This window comes from Neolamprologus multifasciatus, chromosome 18, assembly GCF_963576455.1.
Source record: "Neolamprologus multifasciatus chromosome 18, fNeoMul1.2, whole genome shotgun sequence".
In the NCBI taxonomy this organism is placed as follows: Eukaryota; Metazoa; Chordata; class Actinopteri; order Cichliformes; family Cichlidae; genus Neolamprologus; species Neolamprologus multifasciatus.
In genome coordinates this window covers 23,751,634-23,771,887 of record NC_140456.1, presented here as the reverse complement: position 1 = coordinate 23,771,887, position 20,254 = coordinate 23,751,634, and the positions used below count along the sequence as shown (strand labels likewise).

The window sequence follows — 20,254 nt, the reverse complement described above, 5'->3', positions numbered from 1 at the left end:
TTAAAAATCAAATTTTAAGATTCAATCATAGTTTTGTGTTGCGTGAAAATAAATATGCCGGCACAGGGTTCCTCAACACACATCGACAGACGCGATGTTTCAGGAACATAACAGCCGAATAGTGTCCTGGGAATGAATCTATATCTATTTTACATTTTATTCTACCTGCACTGAACTGCAATATTAATTCTGCAAAATACTTTTCAGGGACTGACTCATCCCATCTGGCACAGTATTACAATAACACTTACTGCAAATGTCCAATGCACTATTTTTGTAACTTGAACCGTGGTTTGTTTGTTTTTCTTTTTTTTTTTTTTGCTGATTAATAATTTATTACAAACGTCTTCGAGCATTGATTGGTTTTCTTTATTCCGACATGATGCAGTCAGAGCTGCAGCGACACGACAGACACACCTGCGTGCAAAAAATTTAGGAAAGAAAAATGTGTAACAGTGTAACAAAATACTCACCGACTGAGTAAAAACTCAGCTCTCTTCAATAGATTTTTTATAGAAGTTTTCAAAAAATAACTATAATTCAATTTGCTTTTTTCATTTGTCTTTTCTTTTTTCTTCATCTTCTTCTTTTTTTTCTTTTTCTTTTTTACAAGAAGGCAAGTTTTATCAAAGACAGGACAGACAGGTCCAGTGCACATAACAGTCACGAGGGTAGGTGGGGACAGGGGTTTGGTATATACACTCTGAGAAATCAGTGTTTTAAATAAATGCATAAAGTGCAATAATGAGACACGTTTCTGAATGAACTCAAAGGACCCATCTACTGAAACACGCACTGATTTCACGGAGGATTTTTAAAACACGAAAGCATACGACTACGAGAGCGACCAGAGCGATACGGAACGAACCGATAAAGGGCACGGACAACACGAGCGCTACGAGAAAACGGATACATAGAGTTGCTGTAGTGCCAGGGAAACGAGCAAAGCAACACATAAAACTTAAAGCAGGATGTCATATCCGCTTTGGGGAAACAATATGTGTCCTTAAGGACATAAAGGCTAGTTATGAGAGGCAATGAGGATGACAGGATGGCAACAACATGGTTGTACAGATGTGACCTAAATACATTCTCTTTGTATCAACAATTCTGTTCTATTATAGAGGCAGTTCAATTGTCTGGAAAAATATACATATATATATTTCAACTACGCTGAGGTCACATCTTTGGGAGTAATCCTGTGTGCCACGCTCAGTGTGCCTTTTTTTCCCCCACCATCTCTACACCTCACTAGTCTGAAAGAACGGAAACAGTTTCAAAAGTAACATGGCACGGTCGCCGTGCGTCCTCTAAGAATCCTGCACGCTGCCTTCCTTTGTATAAGGGTTCGATGTGTGTGTTTCATTTTACAGTCCCAAATCGATCGCTGTAGTTTTGCATAGATACCGTTACGCAAACTCTAATCACATTCTGTACATGTAAAATATAAAACAAAGCCTGTAAACATCTAGCTCGTATTCCTCATTTATCCGTTTAGGTGCGATAAATGAAGTTGATAAATGATATGGTAGTGACGACACAACGGCGGATTACGTAGGCCAAACCACCTGTAAAAAATTACTCCATCCCTAAAATGCTTCTTTGTTTTTTTCCCTCTTTCTTCCTCATCTACATAAGAGTCGTCTTTGCATGAAAACCAAAATGTAGACGCTATTAAGGCAAAACAAGTATGCACAGTGATTTGTGATTTCATGCATAAACTGATGACCGCCACTGACTATGATAAAAATCAAAATTCAGCATTCCCTAAAAATAAATGAGCTTGCAAAAGGGTGACTCATCGCCTCACCGGGGCTTCCATTACAGCTTGGGACAGAGGGAGGTTAAGCTCAACAGGTGTTTCCTCTGAGTCATCAAGCTACTCTATGTTAACAGCCGTGCGATCGCTATAGTGTGATTTATTACGGGTTTGCTCTACAGACATAGTTTAGCCAGTCATTGATGGAGAATTAGAGACCGGGCTGTTTATGCCCCCAAATTTTCATTAAGCTTCCTCGAATAAAAACCGGGTATATCATCTAAATCGCAACAGGATCCATCAATTACAAAAGGTAGTGAGAGAACCATTAAAGGGAAGCTGGCAGCAGTCTATAGAAACATTTTAAGAGCTCATTTGTGGGAGTCGATTGGGTTGGTTCGTGTGGAATTGATACTCAGCCCAGATGAGGCCTTTGATCAGCCTGATTCTAGATACCTTCTCCTCAGAGACCCTCGGCTTTATGTAGCAGAGTTCACACACCTGTTACACCCGCTACTTTTGTTACAGCCTGTCAAGGCGAAATGCATCCTCGGTGGCGGGATCGGTGAGGACCATGTCCGGGTCATTGAGCATGTGCAGGCCATCCAGCGTCAGCGGGTCGATTTTCAGATCGTCCAGCGGGAACTGGGAGTCCACATCAAAGCTGACATCTGTGGGCAGCGAGCCAGACAGGTCCTTGGGCAGGCTGGGTGGAGACTCTCCACTCACTGTGGAAAGACAACAAGAAAAAAAAATATTGAAAAAATCAAATACTATTCATCTCACTGAGGTTTCTAAGGGAGAGAAGGAAGGCTAAAATTAGAGACAACTTCAATGAAAACAAAAGAATGCAGAGGAGTGTGGGTTATGATTTGATAACAACTTAAGGGGACAGCTTGGCATCATAATTACATATCAAGTGTAATTACATATACAAGTGAAGCTGATTATTAGGAGGGCTAATTTTTTCAAAACTATTAAAGGCAAACCTTAAGAGGATGGTTATCTTTGAATCTACATGCAGATAAGTGTTATACCTCTGTGCAGCATGTTTAACAATGTCAGAGCTAACATTCTAGTGATTGAATGACAGTTTGGTAGCCCGCTACTTTCATACTGCTCAGAGCATAAATAATCAAGTTGGACTTTCATTTTTTTTATCCTGTGATTTATGCCCGATTTAGACTTCTGTGGGAAATCTACGTCGTAACTTCCGTCATAACTGCAACCACCTTTTTTATCCTTGATGTGCAACTCATGAGAAATGTAACAACACGTCGGGTTGCGGCAGCATGCAACGACTGAATGACAAAGTGCTGTTGCTTCCATCCAGTGTGATGCATTATACCAATCCAGTAATCAACCAAATCATTGTGAAGCTTCTTCTGAAGCTTCTTCTGTTCAGTTACTGTCACAAGACCCACAAGAAAATGTGAATCACAAGTTCCTCCAGACTTGGATCTACCAGTTCTACACTTTAGAGTCTGGGTCTCTGCCTTAACAGGCCACTTGCTGCATGTCTTGAGAAGCCTTGTGAAGTGTCGAAACAGCACCTGTGAGAATGATGTTGGGGATGTTGCCATGGCTACTGTATCCAAGCTGCTGCGTGTCCTGAGGGTTGCAGTGGCCAGTCAAACCCATCATAAGAGCCTGGGAGTAACTGAGGGAGTTCTGGTTGTACAGGCTGTCAGAGCTGATGGGGGTCTCCATCATGTTGAACTGCTCCAACTGGCAATCCCAAAAGAAAGAAATAATGCAACAAGTCCTTGAAGTAGGAGAAAGGTAAATGCAGGAAAAACATGCGAAGATGATTGGTTTCTATCTGACACAGACAGAGCCTGTACCTGCTGTGAGAGCGCACTGGCTTGAATGGAAGGCAGCTGCTGGTCGTAGAAGTCTGCAAACACGCTGCCCAGTATGGAGTTATGCTGCAACAACAAACAAGCAGTGATCTGTTTATTATAGATGCAGGTCAAAATTACAAGTGCGCACCATCATTATGAGCACATATATATATATATATATATATATATATATATATATATATATATATATATATATATATATATATATATATATATATATATATATATATATTGCATCAAGGCTTCAGACATAATACATTAAACATAAAACACGGGATATACAAAACGAGACAGTCAAAGCAGCTAGAACACTGCAACATGTCACAACGTCTGGAAATGTGTGAGGTTTTTAATGTACAAATGCCCACCCAGTTTGCGTATGCCAACACATTTAGTGTTTTTATGTGAATGATGCACCATCAGTGTATTTATTTTATCTTTTGTGTTTGAAAAAGAAAAAATCTCGGAATTACAGCACTGTCTAGGCAATAAACTACCAGATGTTTTACTGGAATTTTACACATTTATCATGTAGTTTCACTGGTCTGACCCACTAACGATCAAAGTGGGCTGCATGTTTGACACCTCGGGTCTAAACAACCAGATACAAAGGCTTAGAATAATTAGCATTTTTTATATGCCTCTATAAAATGCTTATAGCTGATTTTCTTTCTTGAGGAGGCCCTCACAAGTCTTTGAGCATCTGCCATAACGTTTTGCACATTTGTGTGACATTACTGCAGCACAAACCTTCTTTTAGCACAGGTTGCATGTATTCTTATTTGCAGAATTAATTTTAATTGCACAAAAATGATTTAAAACCTGCAAAAAAGAAAAGAAAAAAACAGTTGTAGTAATCTGCAGATATGTAAATAAATATATTATATGATAAAATAAATCAATAAATGGCTTAATTAATCACACGAGGCAAAATCTTTCAATATCAGCTGCCGATATCTTACAGCTCTCTGTATACATAATACACTGAAATGCAAACCTGCCAAAGGCTCCAAATCGTCTACGTAAGGACAACAAAAGGAAAGCCTTACATGAAAAAGGAGCTTCCTCTCCTGCCTTCTGGCTTCCACGTTTTAATTAAGACAAACCAAACAGGATGTAATGTGCGTTAAAATTAAGGGAATCACTGAAAATGTAATCCCCTCTGTGGCTTTATTCTCCCCTCCACCGACTCATCCAGCGCAAGCTAATTCTCTTGAAATTCCTCATTTGAATGTCCTCATCGAATCAGCAGCAGGAATTCTCCCGTTTCATTGTGGCCTCTTAATGTATAAGTAATTGGATCATATTCTCAGTCTGTGCTCCACCTAGTTCTAAACCACATTATCTGTGTGCGATGCACAACTCCCCACGGGGCACAGCAGGATAACAAGAGAACACAGACTGTCGGTTGTGGTTTGGCCCGTGGATAACCTCGGGACTACGAGTGAGCCACTTCAGCTCTGGAAAGACCCAAGTTGGGAAAGCAAACATATAGAAATGCACACACAGCATGAATCAACTCTGTCACTCGCCACGTTCCTCTCTCTCCACATCTCAAACACACAAGGGCACGTTTAAAATTCAGAAACTATAACTTCAATCTTTGGACCAGTAAAGGCTTACTAGATGGCACTTTTAAAGGTGTAATTCAAGACAATATTTAAGAAAGAACACTTAGCAATAGGCGATTAAAAGATTATCAGCACTACCTTTTGCAAATCTTACATGCTTTTACTAAGTCTCACGCACATCACTGACATCCCTAATCCATGTTTACCTTGGGTGTGTTCAGTTTATCTTAATGCACTACGTTGCAAGCAAGGTTCAGTTTGCACAGCTTTTCCTGAAAAATCCTTCGAAGGGGATTAATACCTCCCTTGATGCTCACCCATTCCCCCCCATGCTGGTGCAAACCCACAATAAACACAGAGATCTGACAAACATGGGAAAGAACAAAACAAACTCCACTTCACAGTCTAATAAGCAAGACTGGGAGGGAAACGGTGGAGTTGCGATGCAAATACCACAAAAAGCAGCAGAGGAGGAGGACGGTCAGGGACACGGCTACATCACAAAACACATCAATGACACTAAGAGTCTGCTTAAAGAGACTGGTGGTCAGATCTGGGCAAAACAAGAGCTGCTCAGGGTTCACAGTTTGTCAGCGCTTAATGTGATCATTCAGATCAGGAATAGAACTTTTTAATGCACATTTTCTATGTATATATTATTAACTTTAAGTACACACAGACAGCTTTCTCCCAGAGTATTTCCTTCACTGCGCGGTTTCACTTCCTCTTATGTCAAGCATGGAAAACACATCAGTGATTCATAAGGTTAATGATGCCTGTCGGTAGACCCCAGGATTTCCTGCTATTGCTCGTTAAATTGTCAACTAATAGAGGTTGCACTGTGTTTTATCTACTTATTAGATACTAATAGATATTATTCTTTTTTTGGCTTATAAAACACAGAAAGTAATCATGTGTAAATACATAAATAATGACAATACAATTAACTTAAGGGGGGAAAATGCTTGTTTTGATGTTATGGGTCATGCTGAAGGGCTTGCTTTTAATTTTATTTTTTTTGCCCAGATCTGTATCAACAAGAAAAAGCTGCACGGAGTCCTACTCAGCAGAGATAACCACACCACTACGATGCAAGGGACGGTGATGTTTATACAAAGCGAGCCAGCAGCTCGTTCAGTCCATACGCCCTTACTTGAGGCGAGCCTCCGGGTGAGAAGCCTTGATTGGAGACGGGAGAGGTTGGAGATTGATTGGCAGAGGATCCAACCCTACTGCGGTACTGTTGAAGGGACGAGGCCTGATACAAGAGGATACATTTGAGTTATTCACACTGGAGGCCGTCTTTTTGTTTCCCCCCCTCGTTCGTTGTGTGTAACTCTTCTCCTATTGAACAAGGAGCTTTGGTTAACCATGTCTGTGGTGTTTTTCTTGCAGGAGACTGGCCATCAGAGGAATATTGAACCTGTGCATACTTGCAGCTAATGCTGAAATGTAATAAGTATGATCACAATATGTGACGAGTGATGTGTAGATCTCACGTCAGTGGAGTAGTAGCAAAAAACAAAGAAAAGTGAAAGACTGAGTACTATAGGGGATTAATTAGTAAGAATATCGCTGGAAATTAAACCTGAGCAAGTGAATATGTTTAAAAATAGTGACCAGGGAAAACCCACTCTACTATCTCTTGTTCTGTCCTATCATCAGATGTTTTTTATACTGTCTAACAAAATAAATAAAAAATCTAAAAAGTACTATAAAACCTTCCAAGTAAGCAACAGATACGCCATCAAGTAATTGAGATTTATCAAATGAGGCTGATAATGTTTAATCTTTTACAAGTCAACGAGGCGTTCAAACCTTTAAACTCCTAAACTATTAAAAGATAAGTTAGCAAAATAATGGTAGCATGAGATGAGCGCGATAAAAAGGAGTTCAAGGTCTGTGGACAGAGCTATAAACCGGTGACCTGGTCAGTGGCGTCGAGTAAACCTGTTTGAACTCGCCTGAAAATGAAAGAAGGTGATGTTTTCCTTGACATTACTTTGACTGTAAAATGATAAAAACATTTCCTTATTAACGGTTTAATAACAAGAATACAAGTCTAAGATCCAGATCCCAGCGAGCTTCCTCTGCGTTTTCCGTGACCTCACGCCGCACAGTCTTTTACGGAGATGAAGAGAATGTAGGCCACTTCATTTCTGCAGTAATCCAAACACATTCCCATCGCAACAGTGGAGCGAAGCAGCGAGAGCCAAGATCTGAAGGAAAAGCAGCGCCTTACAGAAGCTTTCAGATTCACGGATGTTTTGCGAATCTCTTTGTGCATTTTTTACATTCTGCTTTAGTGATTTTTGGGGGGGACTTGAACTCTGCAGAGAAACAAAGAAATTCTGGGACTGCAAAATTATGGTTTCGTATCATAGTTAAAATAACAAAGAAAGAACAATTGCACTGTCACACACAGTCCTATTTTCATGTCGTTTTTTTTTTTCCCCAAGCAAAACGTCTGTTACAAAACACACTCTTGGACAACTTCACGTCACAGCTGAACGTCTACGATATCAGTTCTGATTACTTCGACGTGGCAGTGTGTTCGCGAAACCCCGAGCCCAACACGTTAACGCCATCTGAAAACAGTTCTTCGGGAAAACTGGGAACCAGCCAAGGAGAACCAGTCATCGCTGGGTTGTTGTTACAACAAATCAGCGAGACACAGACTGCTCACCGCGTTCATGTCGATGGTCATGTTGGTTTGCGAGGACGCCTGGTTGTCTGACGGGGAGCAGGAGTTCACCGAGGACGGCAGCTGGACCAGACCCGCCTGCTGGAAAATAAGCAGTGGACTCATAAATAGATAACTAAGCACCACTGTATAATTTTAATGCTTGCTTATCACACACGCATTATATTCATATCTTATTTTATTGCATCTTGGCAGATATGAAAACACATCAAAAGAAAAAAAATCACATAAAAGGCTACAAGTTGCCTTTTATATTATATTTTTAGGAGTTTAGATTTTAGAGTTTTATATGTTTTTGTTGAATTTTATTGTCAAAATTCATGCCAAAATGTAAAAAAACACACACATATAAACTTTCTAGTTAAAGGTGAAAAGTCTGACCTGACTATGCACAAGGACTGCTGTACTGACATTCTCCTATAAAATGTCTTTTTTCCCAGACCCCGAGGCAGCAGGGATATGGTTTTACTTTTGGCATCCGGTGCCTTTTACCCCTCTAAGTAAATCATTGTGTATTTTTTGTCAAAATGTTATACTTGCATCTCATCTGTTGTTCTGGGAGTTGAGACACACGAACAAAGATTTTAGCAAGTTAGCGAGATCTCCGCAGGTGTTTTGCAGTTGGCCTTGAGTTCTTTGTACTTTCTTCAGGACCGCGTGTATTCGCACTTGCTGTGATCCCAATAGCCTCACGTCATTATCTCCTCTGTTTATTTCATTGTGGACCGATGAACGCCTAGATTCTTAGAAATGTGTCTGTAGCTTTTAAGAGGTTTGTGCAAAAGCCCTACCGAGAAAGCTCTTGTGACTGAGTCATAGTTATCACAAGAGAAAACTCTCTATGGCTTTCTTACTGAGCACAACCTCTACAACCCACACTTCTAGTCTCATCTTCATAATTGGAACACCTGAATCCAAACAGCTTTTGGAGAAGCAATTAGCAGGGATTCACTTATTTATTTATTTTTTTAACAGCCTCTCTGATAATAACTCAGTATGTTGCATAAAGACATGGAAAGCACAGTTGTTGGTGTTTTTATTTTTAGTCAACTGTGGCAAAAATGAAGATCTGCTCAAAAAGTAATCAAAGTAAATGAAATAAAAGCAGACGTGACAGGAATATCAAAGGGTTTGCGAAATTTTCTTCCAACTAACTGGTAACTGAAATCATCATAGGTTTTATTATTTATTTGGAACCTTATTAAAAAAATATGGTTATAATAATTCATTTATGAACTGCTGCTGCTATAACTCTGGTGTGGTTAGTCTCTAATTCCATCTCATTAAACATCTCAACAATAGAGAGGTGACTGAATCACAGACGAGTAAACGTAAGTAAGTCAAAGTAAGTCGAATGTTCCCATGAGAGCCAAAGCGCATCATCGTCATTAAATGCAGTTTATCTATTTTTCCCCTCATTTTTCATCTTACTCACTCATTCACAATCTGGATGCTATCAATCTAATTAAAAAGCAGCAGCAGCTGCAGATAAACATTAAGTCTGAGATCTTAAAGTCTAGCTAACGTCAAAGTTTTGTAATATTCTTTTTTTTTTTAATGGGCTGTGGAACACAAAAATGCATTTTCATTTCAGTTAAACATGAACGGCTTCATGATTACAGTTTGTTAGGACGCGTGTTCAGTAACATTTAACATAAAGCTATAGTTTCAAATGATTTAGCGTTCATGTGATAAACAGAGATAATATGTATGAACATTCTTAGAATGAAAAGAATGAAAACATTCATAAATCCAAAAATATTGGATGAAGTTGGAAAGACTTGGAGATTGGGATTAGCTGTACTTGCATTAATAAACATAATCCCGAGATTGGAGGCTTAGGGAGCTGACAGACTGATGAAATAGAAGGCAGACCACAACGCCAGCGTCACAAACTGAAACACAGCAACAGGTTTGTAAAGGAATGGACTCGATCCTAATTTCCAGTGAAACTTCCTGAGGTCTATACCACGGCCACTGAAAATTCAGGACTCTGAAAGACCCAGAATAACTTTTACTAAGTAAATTATTTCATCAATTCCAAAATTTAGACTCAACTTCAGATGATAATGACTCATTCTCTACTACTACCAATAACAAACATGATCAGACGCTTCTCTGTATGTTGTACATGACATGACAAGTTCGAGAGTGTGATTCGAGTGTGAATCCACTGCAGCTACTATAGCGGACCCAAGAAATATAATTCCTTATAAGGAAGAGTTTAAGGAATGGCTGCGGCAGAAAAGAGAAAACCGGAGAGGAAATGCAACCAAAACTGCGGAGAAAATGAAAAGATGTCCACAAACCACGGGTAAAAGCGAGGGAGTGAGAGAGAGAAAGTGAGTCAGTGCCAGGGGGAGGGGGCAGCGATATGCAACATCTGCACTGGCAGCATGTTGGGTAGGAGAGCACATTGCTTTGTGTTGTGCTGAAAGTTTCCCTCTGACCTAAGGTGATAGACATTCTAAGAGGAAGTGACTAGCAGTGATTTGGCTTTATTGGGGGGCAGAAAGCAAGTTAAACTACTCTCAACTCTGAGGTGATTGTTTGAAGTAACTAACAACAGGGCAGGGCGACCAACTGTCAGCTGTAAAGCGGCAGACAGTGAGTGAATTGCTTCATATGCAGATGGACTAACGCTCAGCAATCCTCTGGATGTTTAAAATGGCTAAATGAAAACAAAAGGAGCCACACGTCTGAGTTAAACAACTGCTGTTGACTCATTCATTGATTTTTTTTTTTGGCAAGTGGTCATAATACTATATAAAACTGGATGTTCGTACATATGAATGAGATGAAGTTTATTATGTTTTGAGCTGTGGCTTTGGATAGAAACTCACTTGCTGGTTTGGGTGTGTCTGGGACGACGGCTGCTGGCTGAAGAAGGCATACTGGGACAGCTGCTGCTCCAGGTTCATGGCATTAATGGCTGCCTGTTGGGAGCACAGCACTTTATATGACAGAAACCTCAAAAAGCATTCATTTCAGTATTTGTAGCCTGCCTACAAATCATGACACTGTTTCTATGTCTATTAATGTACAACGCTTTCCTCTTGAGTACCTGGGAGAGAGTGAGAGGTGGAGTTGTTGGGGAGAGCTGCAGGTTCTGGTGCTGGTGGGAGTCCCCCGCGTTCAGGATGAGAGGAATCACATTATCCTGCCCGGCCTGGATTTCCATGGCTACTGTGGGTTGAGACGTGTTCACTCCTACCCAGCACAAGAAAACAGTTTCCTTAAAGACCCAACTTGGCACCAAACAAGTGGCAAATGCTGAAATCCAAGATCCTTCATATCCTGCACATAACTTTAAGATATGTCCAGAGAGAACAGAGCAGAGAGTGCTTATTACCACCTTGTGTGTTACCCAGAGCCTGCGTGCTGCTCTGGGAGCCGAACGAGGCAGCAGCTGGGTCGTCGTGGTCGAGGGGGGTGGGCAGCGGAGGAGGGAACTGGATGTTGGTCAGATCGGGAAGAGAACCGCCAGTGTTGTGGGCTGCTGGTTTCATCGAAGCGGTCAGCTGCTGTTCTGGAGACGGGAAAATGCTGCAGAAAAACAGATGGGTGCCGTAAACTCTCCAGTGATGACATGCTCGATATACTCGGTGATGAAATAGCAGAACCGCCAACACCAGTAGCTTATTCAGATTACTTGGAAATGTCTCCCGAGGCAAACAAGTCCAGAGATATTTGGACTTCATGCATTTGGCCCAGGGTATTTTTGCAAATCTTTTGGCTCCACACTCTCATTCCTTTGGCAGTTCAGCGAGTCAAAATGAAAATGTTGAACTACAGTCAGATGCTTTCAGTTCAAAACTACGCTTTATTCACACCCATTCATCAGATTTGTGTACACACGTACCTAGCCGAAGCTTCCTTTCTGGATTTAAACACTATATCGTAACAGTGAGACCAAAGTGCCCCCCAAAAATATTTACACTGAAACATAATTTCATTGTGTTACTCAGACTATAGAGGAAGGTATCCTTAGACAACCTAAGACAGTAAAACTCACTGGATTCCAGGAACTTTGCAGGGCTCGGATCTTGAAATGTTCTAAAGTGGGAGAAAAAAAGACAACTAGTGTATCAGGAAGACCAGTGAGATACTCAAGTGAAAAACATTTTGTGTGAAGATTTACTTTTTTGCTGTCCCAGTTATGTTTCTGTCCATCTTCATCCACCTCTTGTTTAATTGCTTCAGACCCCGGTACAGTGAGTAGGAGGACTGGAGAGAGAGAGAGAGAGAGAGAGAGAGAGAGAGAGAGAGAGAGAGAGAGAGAGAGAGAGAGATGGAGAAATTAAAAAATAAATCTCTTCAATCTCTCAGATCTACAGATGTCCCGCCTGTTGAAGCTCATAATAACTGCCTTCATTTAATCAGATCAAGTGAGTAAGTGCAGTCGTTAATGTATGTAGCGTCAAGTTGCAACATATATATACATAAATTTATATATATCCAAGCACTATTGCATTGTAAGGTACAAAATGATAACAAGGTACCCAGCAATTCCCTTTGAGTGAGCACTTGGTGACAGTGGGAAGAAAAAGGTTCCTTTAAAAAGAGGAAAAACAAAAACAAAAAAAAGAAAGTAGCCAAGAAGTGTGACATTAGTAAAAGAAAAAAGAATTCTGAATGCAAATAATGGGTAAAAGCACAAACACTTCTCCAAGATGATACATACAAATTCAACCAAAGTGCTTCTAAAATTGACATAATTCCCCTCACATGGCCATTAGGAGCGAAATTCACATGGTACTTGAATGCGCACCATCTGCACAGCAATCAATTTTCCTCCTCTTGCCTTCAAAGCCGCATTCAAACCCTTTCATCATACACTGGAGGGCGCTTCCACTGAGTCGTCAGGAGAAAGCAACAAAATACCACAAAAACTAAACAGGATCACAAAAAAAACAAAAAAACAAATAACACTGAATACTGCAGATAATGCAAAAAACCACTAATTTAAAAAGCACAAATAGACTAATTCAAGGCAGAGCTAAAAGCTCATTTCATGCAGGGTGTCTGTATGAAGTGAGCTGACACACACCACACTAATGAACATGTCTCTCACACTACATGACGACAACATCTTTGAAATCTTGTGTACCTCGTTTTGGCTGCAGCTCCTGTGATCCTCCAGTGAAGGAGGCCTGCTGGGCAGGAGTTAGTGTGCTCTGATGCAGTGCTGAGTCAGAGTTTGTCCTGCAGCACAAGAAATTTAAACTCACAGGCGATCTATAGACAAAATCTACCCGAATAGCACAAAAAAGTACATAGTGGGCAACTACAGCACTGTGCGACAACAACATTACGTGCAGCAGTCAGTTATTTTTAAATGTTTAACACTAGAATAAGGACACTGGAATAGTTCGAAGTGTAAATATAAACATTTCAATAATTTTTCTCAATGGCAGAAATCTGTGAAAGTCATTAAATATGTGTCAATGCAGAAGGATTTCACAGTCAGAGTGTTAGCCTTGTGGGTCTTTCCACTCTGAATGTGTCTTGCGTTATTATCTGAACATGTTTCTTGATGACAGGTGAAAATAAAAATGCATTTAGTTGCAAGAAGGCCATGCCGAGACATTGTGTCATTATCAGAGACCGTCTTACCTCCTCCAACTAGTATCAGGTGGTGGCGAGAGATATACTGAGCCATATGGACAGCTGTCAATGTGACACCGCAGGTTAAGAAATAACAGCTGGAGAATGAAAGCCTTGGCAGAATCAGTGTACTCTCTTCTGTGAATTCAAAAAATAAATAAATTTAAAAAAAAGCACTGTGCTTGGTGATCTTCTACAATACAGGGTACACTTTCATTACCTACAGGCCGAAGTCTTTTACAAAAATGCCCACAAACAGTTTGATTAAGATCTAAAAATCTGAAATCAAGAAGCACTTCCACTTCAAAAGCTGGCTGAATACAACAGCATTATTAATGAAAAGGTGTTAATAATTGCTTGTTCTACACTGTGTACTTTCCAGTAATGCTACCATGAAGGAGCATTTAAACACCAATGTATATTTTATGCATATATTAAGCTTTAAAAAACAATAATACAGTTTAAAGATTTGCATTGACTTCTGCTGGAGAATGATGAGAGCCCGCAGGTGGTTTCACTTATACTGTGTGATTAGTCCTGTTCTCAGAACTGTGTGGGTGTGTGCAGACTATGGTTTATTAACATCTCCACAATGCTAATGCTCAGCTGTTGACACCATGTTATTCCCAGCCAAACTCCTCCCACTGAATATTTATCATAATGCATGAGATCTCTGTCTGTCTGTGCGTTGGTTTCTTTGTCCACCAACTCCTCCGAGACCATTAGAAGATGAGCAACCAAACCTGTGCACACAAGTTCATCTTAGGCCCCGGAAGGTTCTTATCTATATCAGATACTGCGGCATCATCGCATTGCCTAGCAACCACCTAGCAACAGTTTAAAATGATCCATTTTTTTAGCACTTATGCACCTTATAAAAGCACTGTATTGTTTGTATTTCACAACAGTAACTTTTAATTTGTATTCGCAAAAGCTAAATTATGCATGACACATTATGATGGCATCATGTTGCCCCGCAACCACCTAGCGACAGGCTAAAATGACCTGTTTTTAGGCTTCGTGCACTTACAGCAGTTTATGAGAGATTCCTATCGTTTTTCATTTCAAAGCTACTTCTCATTTGAATCCACAAAAAAGCTGAAATATTCATGCCTAGTAAGCACCCAGGAATGGGTTAAACTGACCCATTTTTAGGATATAAACATGTTTGTTTGTTTTTTCTCAGTGTGATTAAGTATATCAGGCTTCCAACAGCATGAAGAGGCCAAAAAAAATACTGTAGCATGGAGCATGCATTGGTAGGATAACATCTGTGTAAATTCCTAATAATCTGCAGAAATGCCACTCTACTGCTCCTAAAGAAAAATTTGACCGAGTGAAGTTTTGACCAAGCACTCTGATTTAAACTGAAGCTCAGAAACCAGATAAAAACCAACATTAAACAACACTTCACCCAACAGGCAGCATAAAAGGATATCTGTCGTCCGTGTTTGTCAACAGACAGAGGTTTCCGGTGGGGCGATGTGATGCGGTTCCGATCGCGGTAGACTCTTTCCACCAATCCGTGGTGTCGCGTCGACCTGTTCATGTCGAGCCCTGAATTCTGACAAATAAAGACAAGGAAAAAAATGCGTAATGAACTGGGCAAATTGCAAACATCACCTTTCAGCTCCTCACCAGCCTGCAGTATTAGAGCTGAATGTGTAACAATAACAAGAGCGTTTTTGAGGTCATTAATCTACAAAATGCACTGCGGCAGCCACGGTAGTCAGCACTTTACCTCGGTTACACTGCTCTTGGCCAGCAGAGAATAAACAATTCCTATGAGCATGTAGCACAGGAATGAAAGGTAAAGTGGTCCGGAGTGAAAAGGATGGCGGAAGACTGGAAAAAAAAAATCTGAAATGTGTGTATTATGTTCTACGCGTGTTCTTCATCTTGTTTGTTTGTTGTTGTTTTTGTGGGTTGTTATTTCATTGGCAAAGACAATTAAAACTACGAAACTGCATTACATTTTCCTTTTTTTTAAGGTTGGTATCTTGTTCCATTTGTCTGATAGGAAAGCGATTCCGTGGAAATTTCAAGGACAAGGGCTTTTTAGCCCACATGACAGATGTTTTCTGTCTTGCTGTGCAGCTTCAGTGCCTTTCAAGCAAAAGACTGTTTCCAGCGCCGGCTAAGAGAATGACACATGGAGCAGCTCTTCTTTCTCATATACACAGACTGACACACTAAGCAACGCAGCAGTCGCGTTGCAGAAAGCACTGAACACAATGATTTTTTTCTGGTTTTTTTCCCCAAAATAAAATGAAACCTATTATTCAGAACAAATTACACACAACCTCCTGACCCTTTTTCCCTTCAATTTCTAACATTCATTATTATGCAATATCAGTTTTAAGGCTTTCACTGAAGACTGACATTTCTTTTATGTTTCTTTCGACAATTAATGCAAATCCTTTCCTGCCACCTTTGAAGCTGCTCCTGAAAACAATTTAAAGCAATAAAAAAACTTCTGCTTCTGTTCACGTTGTTGCCGAGTGCACTGAACCCTATCATGAAGCTGTGGCTCCCTGCACATAAAACACACAATTCAAATTTGGTGTGACAGACATGGCTTCAAGAACGTTCTTATTACGCTGCGGCAGCAACACATAAACTTCAAAGTTATTGCAGGACTGTGTACACAGTGATTATTGGACAGAGCCTGCGCCGAGCCACGCTACAACCGTATACAAACCTAATGTAGGCTGTGGCCTTGGATACTTACACTGCCTTCTACTCTTTACTCTAAATAAAGCATTATTTTTGTTCATATACTGCTTACATAAGTGACTCACACAAAGTATGTGACTTCCTGTAGAAGAGTATTTAGTCCAGGGAAAAAGAACCTCAGGATGTCTAAAAAAAGCGACCAGTCAATACTGCAGGATATTACTTACCCATAGAGATTGGGAAAAAATGGGGGTATTTATTTATTTATATCACACAATATATTTTTGCAGTTAAGACCACAGATTTAATTGACCTACACCAGGTATATTTTAGTTGTAAATGTGAAAGGCAAAGGAAAGATAAGCAATCCTGTACCTGAAAAGGCACGTCGATCGTGCTGTTTCCAATCTGATTGACGTTTGGCAAGGATCCTCCATAGTACTGCCCACGGTTCTGCCCCAGCTGCAAATACTTGGTCTTCTGCAACTGCAACTGCAAGCAGAACAACATCAGGTAAATCAGCAGGCATTTATGGGAAATTTAGAAAAGAAGTAAAAGGGTTTCTCGCTCACATTAAGTCCACGCTCCAGTTACAGCGATGTAATAAATTAGCTATTAACACCCCACACGCCTAAAAACCAAAGACCAGGACGTAATATTGTTAATAACGAGAGCTGAATACGATATCCTGCTAGAACATTTTCTTTTTAAGTTGCATGATTGTTTAATTTACATTAAAGGACTGTTTGCAGATTTTTCTTAAATTTTTTGAAGTGCTAAAAGTGAGATTTGCTGATTTTAGCAGTAAAGGAAAGGAAGATCGAAGTGATGGAAACTAAAAGCTGTTTAATTTTGTGACAAATTTTGTTGCAAGCTCTAATGTTTACAGCTAATTTAGTGTCAAATTTAACGGTTTCTTTTTTATTTAATGTGAATAGATTATATGAATGCCAAGGTGCAAGCAAAGCAGTATAGATATAATTCAGTATCACTGAATGTGCCTGTCTTCATTTCAAAAGAAAACCCTCCAAACTGTCACTCCAGTGTTTATTTCAAAACAGCCTCCTTTTCCACGTCCAATCAGAGAACCCGTGACCAGTCAATTAAATTGTCTCATGCAAGCCCACCGCTTACTGTTGGCAGAAAATCTAATAATAACAATTACTATGCCTGCATCAGTGGTGTGTTTTGATAAGCCTCCAACCTCAGAGTATACTTCTTTAGCTACACGAACGCAGTCTCTGATGCAACGGATTAGATACTGTAACAACAGAATAGGAAGTCTGGGTCACTTTAATCACAAGAAGCCATGTACGGAGAAAAGCACAAAAGGAAAATCAGAGTGAGAGTTGAGCATAAAGGGAGGCAACAGTGTGAAAGGGTGAAACTCTAAACCCGAGGCATCCTTCCAGCATGTCTAACTCTGGCTCAAACAAGAGCTACCTAATGTTTGTCTTTCCATTAATGACGGGAAAAGTGCATCCTTTCACCAGTTTCACTGCCCCATCTCGCAGTTTTGAAGAAAGCAATCCAGCTTCGCTCTGTTTAATGGGTTTGCTCATACTCCACCTCTCCACTGGGTTTTAATTATAGTCAGCTTTGAGGTTTTTGCATAATCTTACTGACAGCCAAAAACATACAAACGACTGATTGCATACTTAATGAAATCTAGATAAAAAAAACATAAGGCCACAGACCTCCACTCAAAGGGGACCAACCTGTCTAGACATATCGTCTAAAAATATGGACCTATAATAATAAAGTCATAACTCTGATGCAACTTGTTCTATTAGTTTCCAGATAAGGATGTGTTTAAAGGTGAAGCATAGGGAGGCCATTTTTCTTAACATGTATTCCCAAACTGATGACTTTTTGGTTATTTGGTTACATGTACATGTTCCATGTAACTATGTTGCATAAGGCAGTTCGTCTTGTAACCGGAAGGTTGCCAGTTCGAGCCCCGGCTCGGACAGTCTCGGTCATTGTGTCCTTGGGCGAGACACTTCACCTGCCGCCTACTAGTGATGGCCAGAGGGGCCGATGACGCGATATGGCAGCCTCGCTTCTGTCAGTCTGCCCCAGTGCAGCTGTGGCTACAACTGTAGCTGCCTCCACCAGTGTGTGAATGTGAGAGTGAATGAATAGTGGAATCGTAAAGCACTTTGAGGGCCCTGAAAAGCACTATATAAATGCAATCCATTATTATTATTATTATTATTATTATTATTATTATTATAAGTGCAATGTAAAATGTTACATTTAAGTTACCTGTTCAAATGAAATGTACTTGATTGGTATATATTCAGTTTATACCAAGCAATTTTTGTGTGTGCTCTCACTGGCCACTTCTTTAAGATACACCTCCTCAACGTCTTGTTCATGCAAATATCTAATCAGCCAGTCACAATGCAGCAACTCAGTGCATTTATGCATGTAGACCTGTCAAGTCACGATGCTTAAGTTCAAACCAAATAGAGAAGAAAGGTTATTTAAGTGATTTTGAACGTAGTATGGTTGTCAGGACCAAGTGAGCTGGTATTTCAGTATTTCAGAAACTGGGATTTTCTAAACACCTCTAGGGTTCACAGAGAATGGTCTGAAAAAGAGAAAACATCCAGTGAGCAGCAGTTTTCTGGGTGAAAACGCTTTGTTGATGTCAAAGGTCAGTGGAGAAAGGCAAGACTGCTTCTAGCTGATAGGAAGATACAATAACCCCGAAAAAAACGTTCATTAAAACCAAAGCATGCAGAAGAAGAAGAAGCATCTCTGAATGCACAACATCTTTGAATCTTGAAGCAGATAGGCTACAGCAGCAGAAGACCACACTAGGTGCCAGTCCTGTCAGCTAAGAACAGGAAACTGCAGTTAAAAAAATCACACAGAGGATTTAAGGCACTTCTTAATGGGCCAACCCATCACTAGTAAGGTGTACCTAACAAAGTGTCGGGTGAGCGCGTATTTCTAATAATTTTGTTTTTTAAAGCAATGCACATGTTTATAAGTTTTGCACTGCAGTCTGCCATTGCTGTGTGACTGTGAACCAGCATCCACGATATCTACTGTTACATGATACTTCTGCTTTTCTGATTCTAGAAAGACCTTTAAGTTGCTCTTTATCGTCTTCTTAGCAGACACACAAACACACAGATTCAGAGAAACAGAGCTTAGATAGGATAGTGGTTGATGCTTGCAATGATGTTAAGTCCATCATATTTCCACTCAGTAGCGGTTTCCACTGAAGCCCTGCCTCCATAGGATTTATTCTGGAGGCCTGTGCTGTATGTGGCTTAAATTCCACATAATCTGCTGGCCTTCATCTTTGCCGTAAATGTCACTCATGTTGCAGTGCACACAGGCCTGAGGACCCGTCAGACAAGTTCACCGCGGTTTATAGGCACACAAACACACACACACACACCTTAACATTTATCCGTATATGCACCACGATTTTCTGATTCATTGTTTATGTCAATCTCTACATTCATGGATCATATCATATGCTTTAGGTTAATCGCTTCGTATCTAAGCCCACGAGATGAAGGGAAAATCGCGGTGCTGGACGCGCGCTGTCAAACACGGATGCACGCCCCTTTGCTTTACACTTGCGTGGGACAAAAATTGTAGCCAATAACTTTTAGGAAAGATGGTCCCCGCAGTACGCATCTACATTTGAGGACCGACACATCGTGTCGGCTCAGCTGGCCGTCCACAGACAGGAGAAAATCGGCCACAGCTGGCAGGAAGCGTCGTTTGTTATTGTTTACCTGTTCTGCGTGCAGCCGCGGCGCTACAAATGCCTATTTGACAGCTCGCTGAAAACAAACGGAGCGCAGACAGGAGGGAGGGAAGGAAAAGGCAAGAACCGGTGTCGTTACCCTCGCTGCTCGGGTTATGCTCAGGTCTTTCATCACTTCTTCAAACGCCGCCGTCTCCTCCGCCTGCTTCTGGTTATGTAAAGCGATTTTCTCGCTGAATTTCCGCGGATTGTTCGAAGTCGCCATGTTTCGCTCTTCTGCTCCGTTTTCCTTCAATGGTCAGCGTCAAGTAACACGGAGGGAGGACGCACAGCTTC

General features: G+C 40.5%; 1 protein-coding gene across 4 annotated transcripts; it reads right to left on the bottom strand.

Moving 5' to 3' along the window:
• Positions 1–289: 289 nt before the first annotated feature.
• On the bottom strand, positions 290–20,254 carry crtc1a (CREB regulated transcription coactivator 1a). 4 transcript variants are annotated; one of them, XM_085141316.1, is made up of 15 exons: positions 20,058–20,254; positions 16,558–16,674; positions 14,945–15,070; positions 13,516–13,577; positions 13,010–13,104; positions 12,041–12,126; positions 11,915–11,955; positions 11,255–11,445; positions 10,964–11,109; positions 10,743–10,835; positions 7,882–7,977; positions 6,349–6,453; positions 3,604–3,687; positions 3,313–3,487; positions 290–2,487 (listed from the first exon to the last, which is right to left on the bottom strand). In XM_085141316.1, the coding sequence occupies exons 1-15, from the start codon at positions 20,181–20,183 to the stop codon at positions 2,282–2,284; spliced, it is 1,749 nt and encodes a 582-aa protein (XP_084997442.1). In that variant the 5' UTR covers positions 20,184–20,254; the 3' UTR covers positions 290–2,281. The 4 variants fall into 4 exon arrangements, with proteins under 4 accessions (XP_084997442.1, XP_084997441.1, XP_084997444.1 ...); XM_085141315.1 differs by having other exon boundaries at positions 7,882–7,980; positions 20,058–20,253; XM_085141318.1 differs by lacking the exon at positions 6,349–6,453 and having other exon boundaries at positions 7,882–7,980; positions 20,058–20,253.

Bases quoted from the DNA above. Each gene is read 5' to 3' on its own strand.
- crtc1a (XM_085141315.1), bottom strand. From the start codon at position 20,183: ATGGCGACTTCGAACAATCCGCGGAAATTCAGCGAGAAAATCGCTTTA. The intron at 13,105-13,515 runs GTAAGACGGTCT...CTTGTGCTGCAG, and splicing joins CCTGATACTAGTTGGAGGAG to GACAAACTCTGACTCAGCAC. The intron at 10,836-10,963 runs GTACTCAAGAGG...TGCTCCCAACAG, and splicing joins CACCTCTCACTCTCTCCCAG to GCAGCCATTAATGCCATGAA.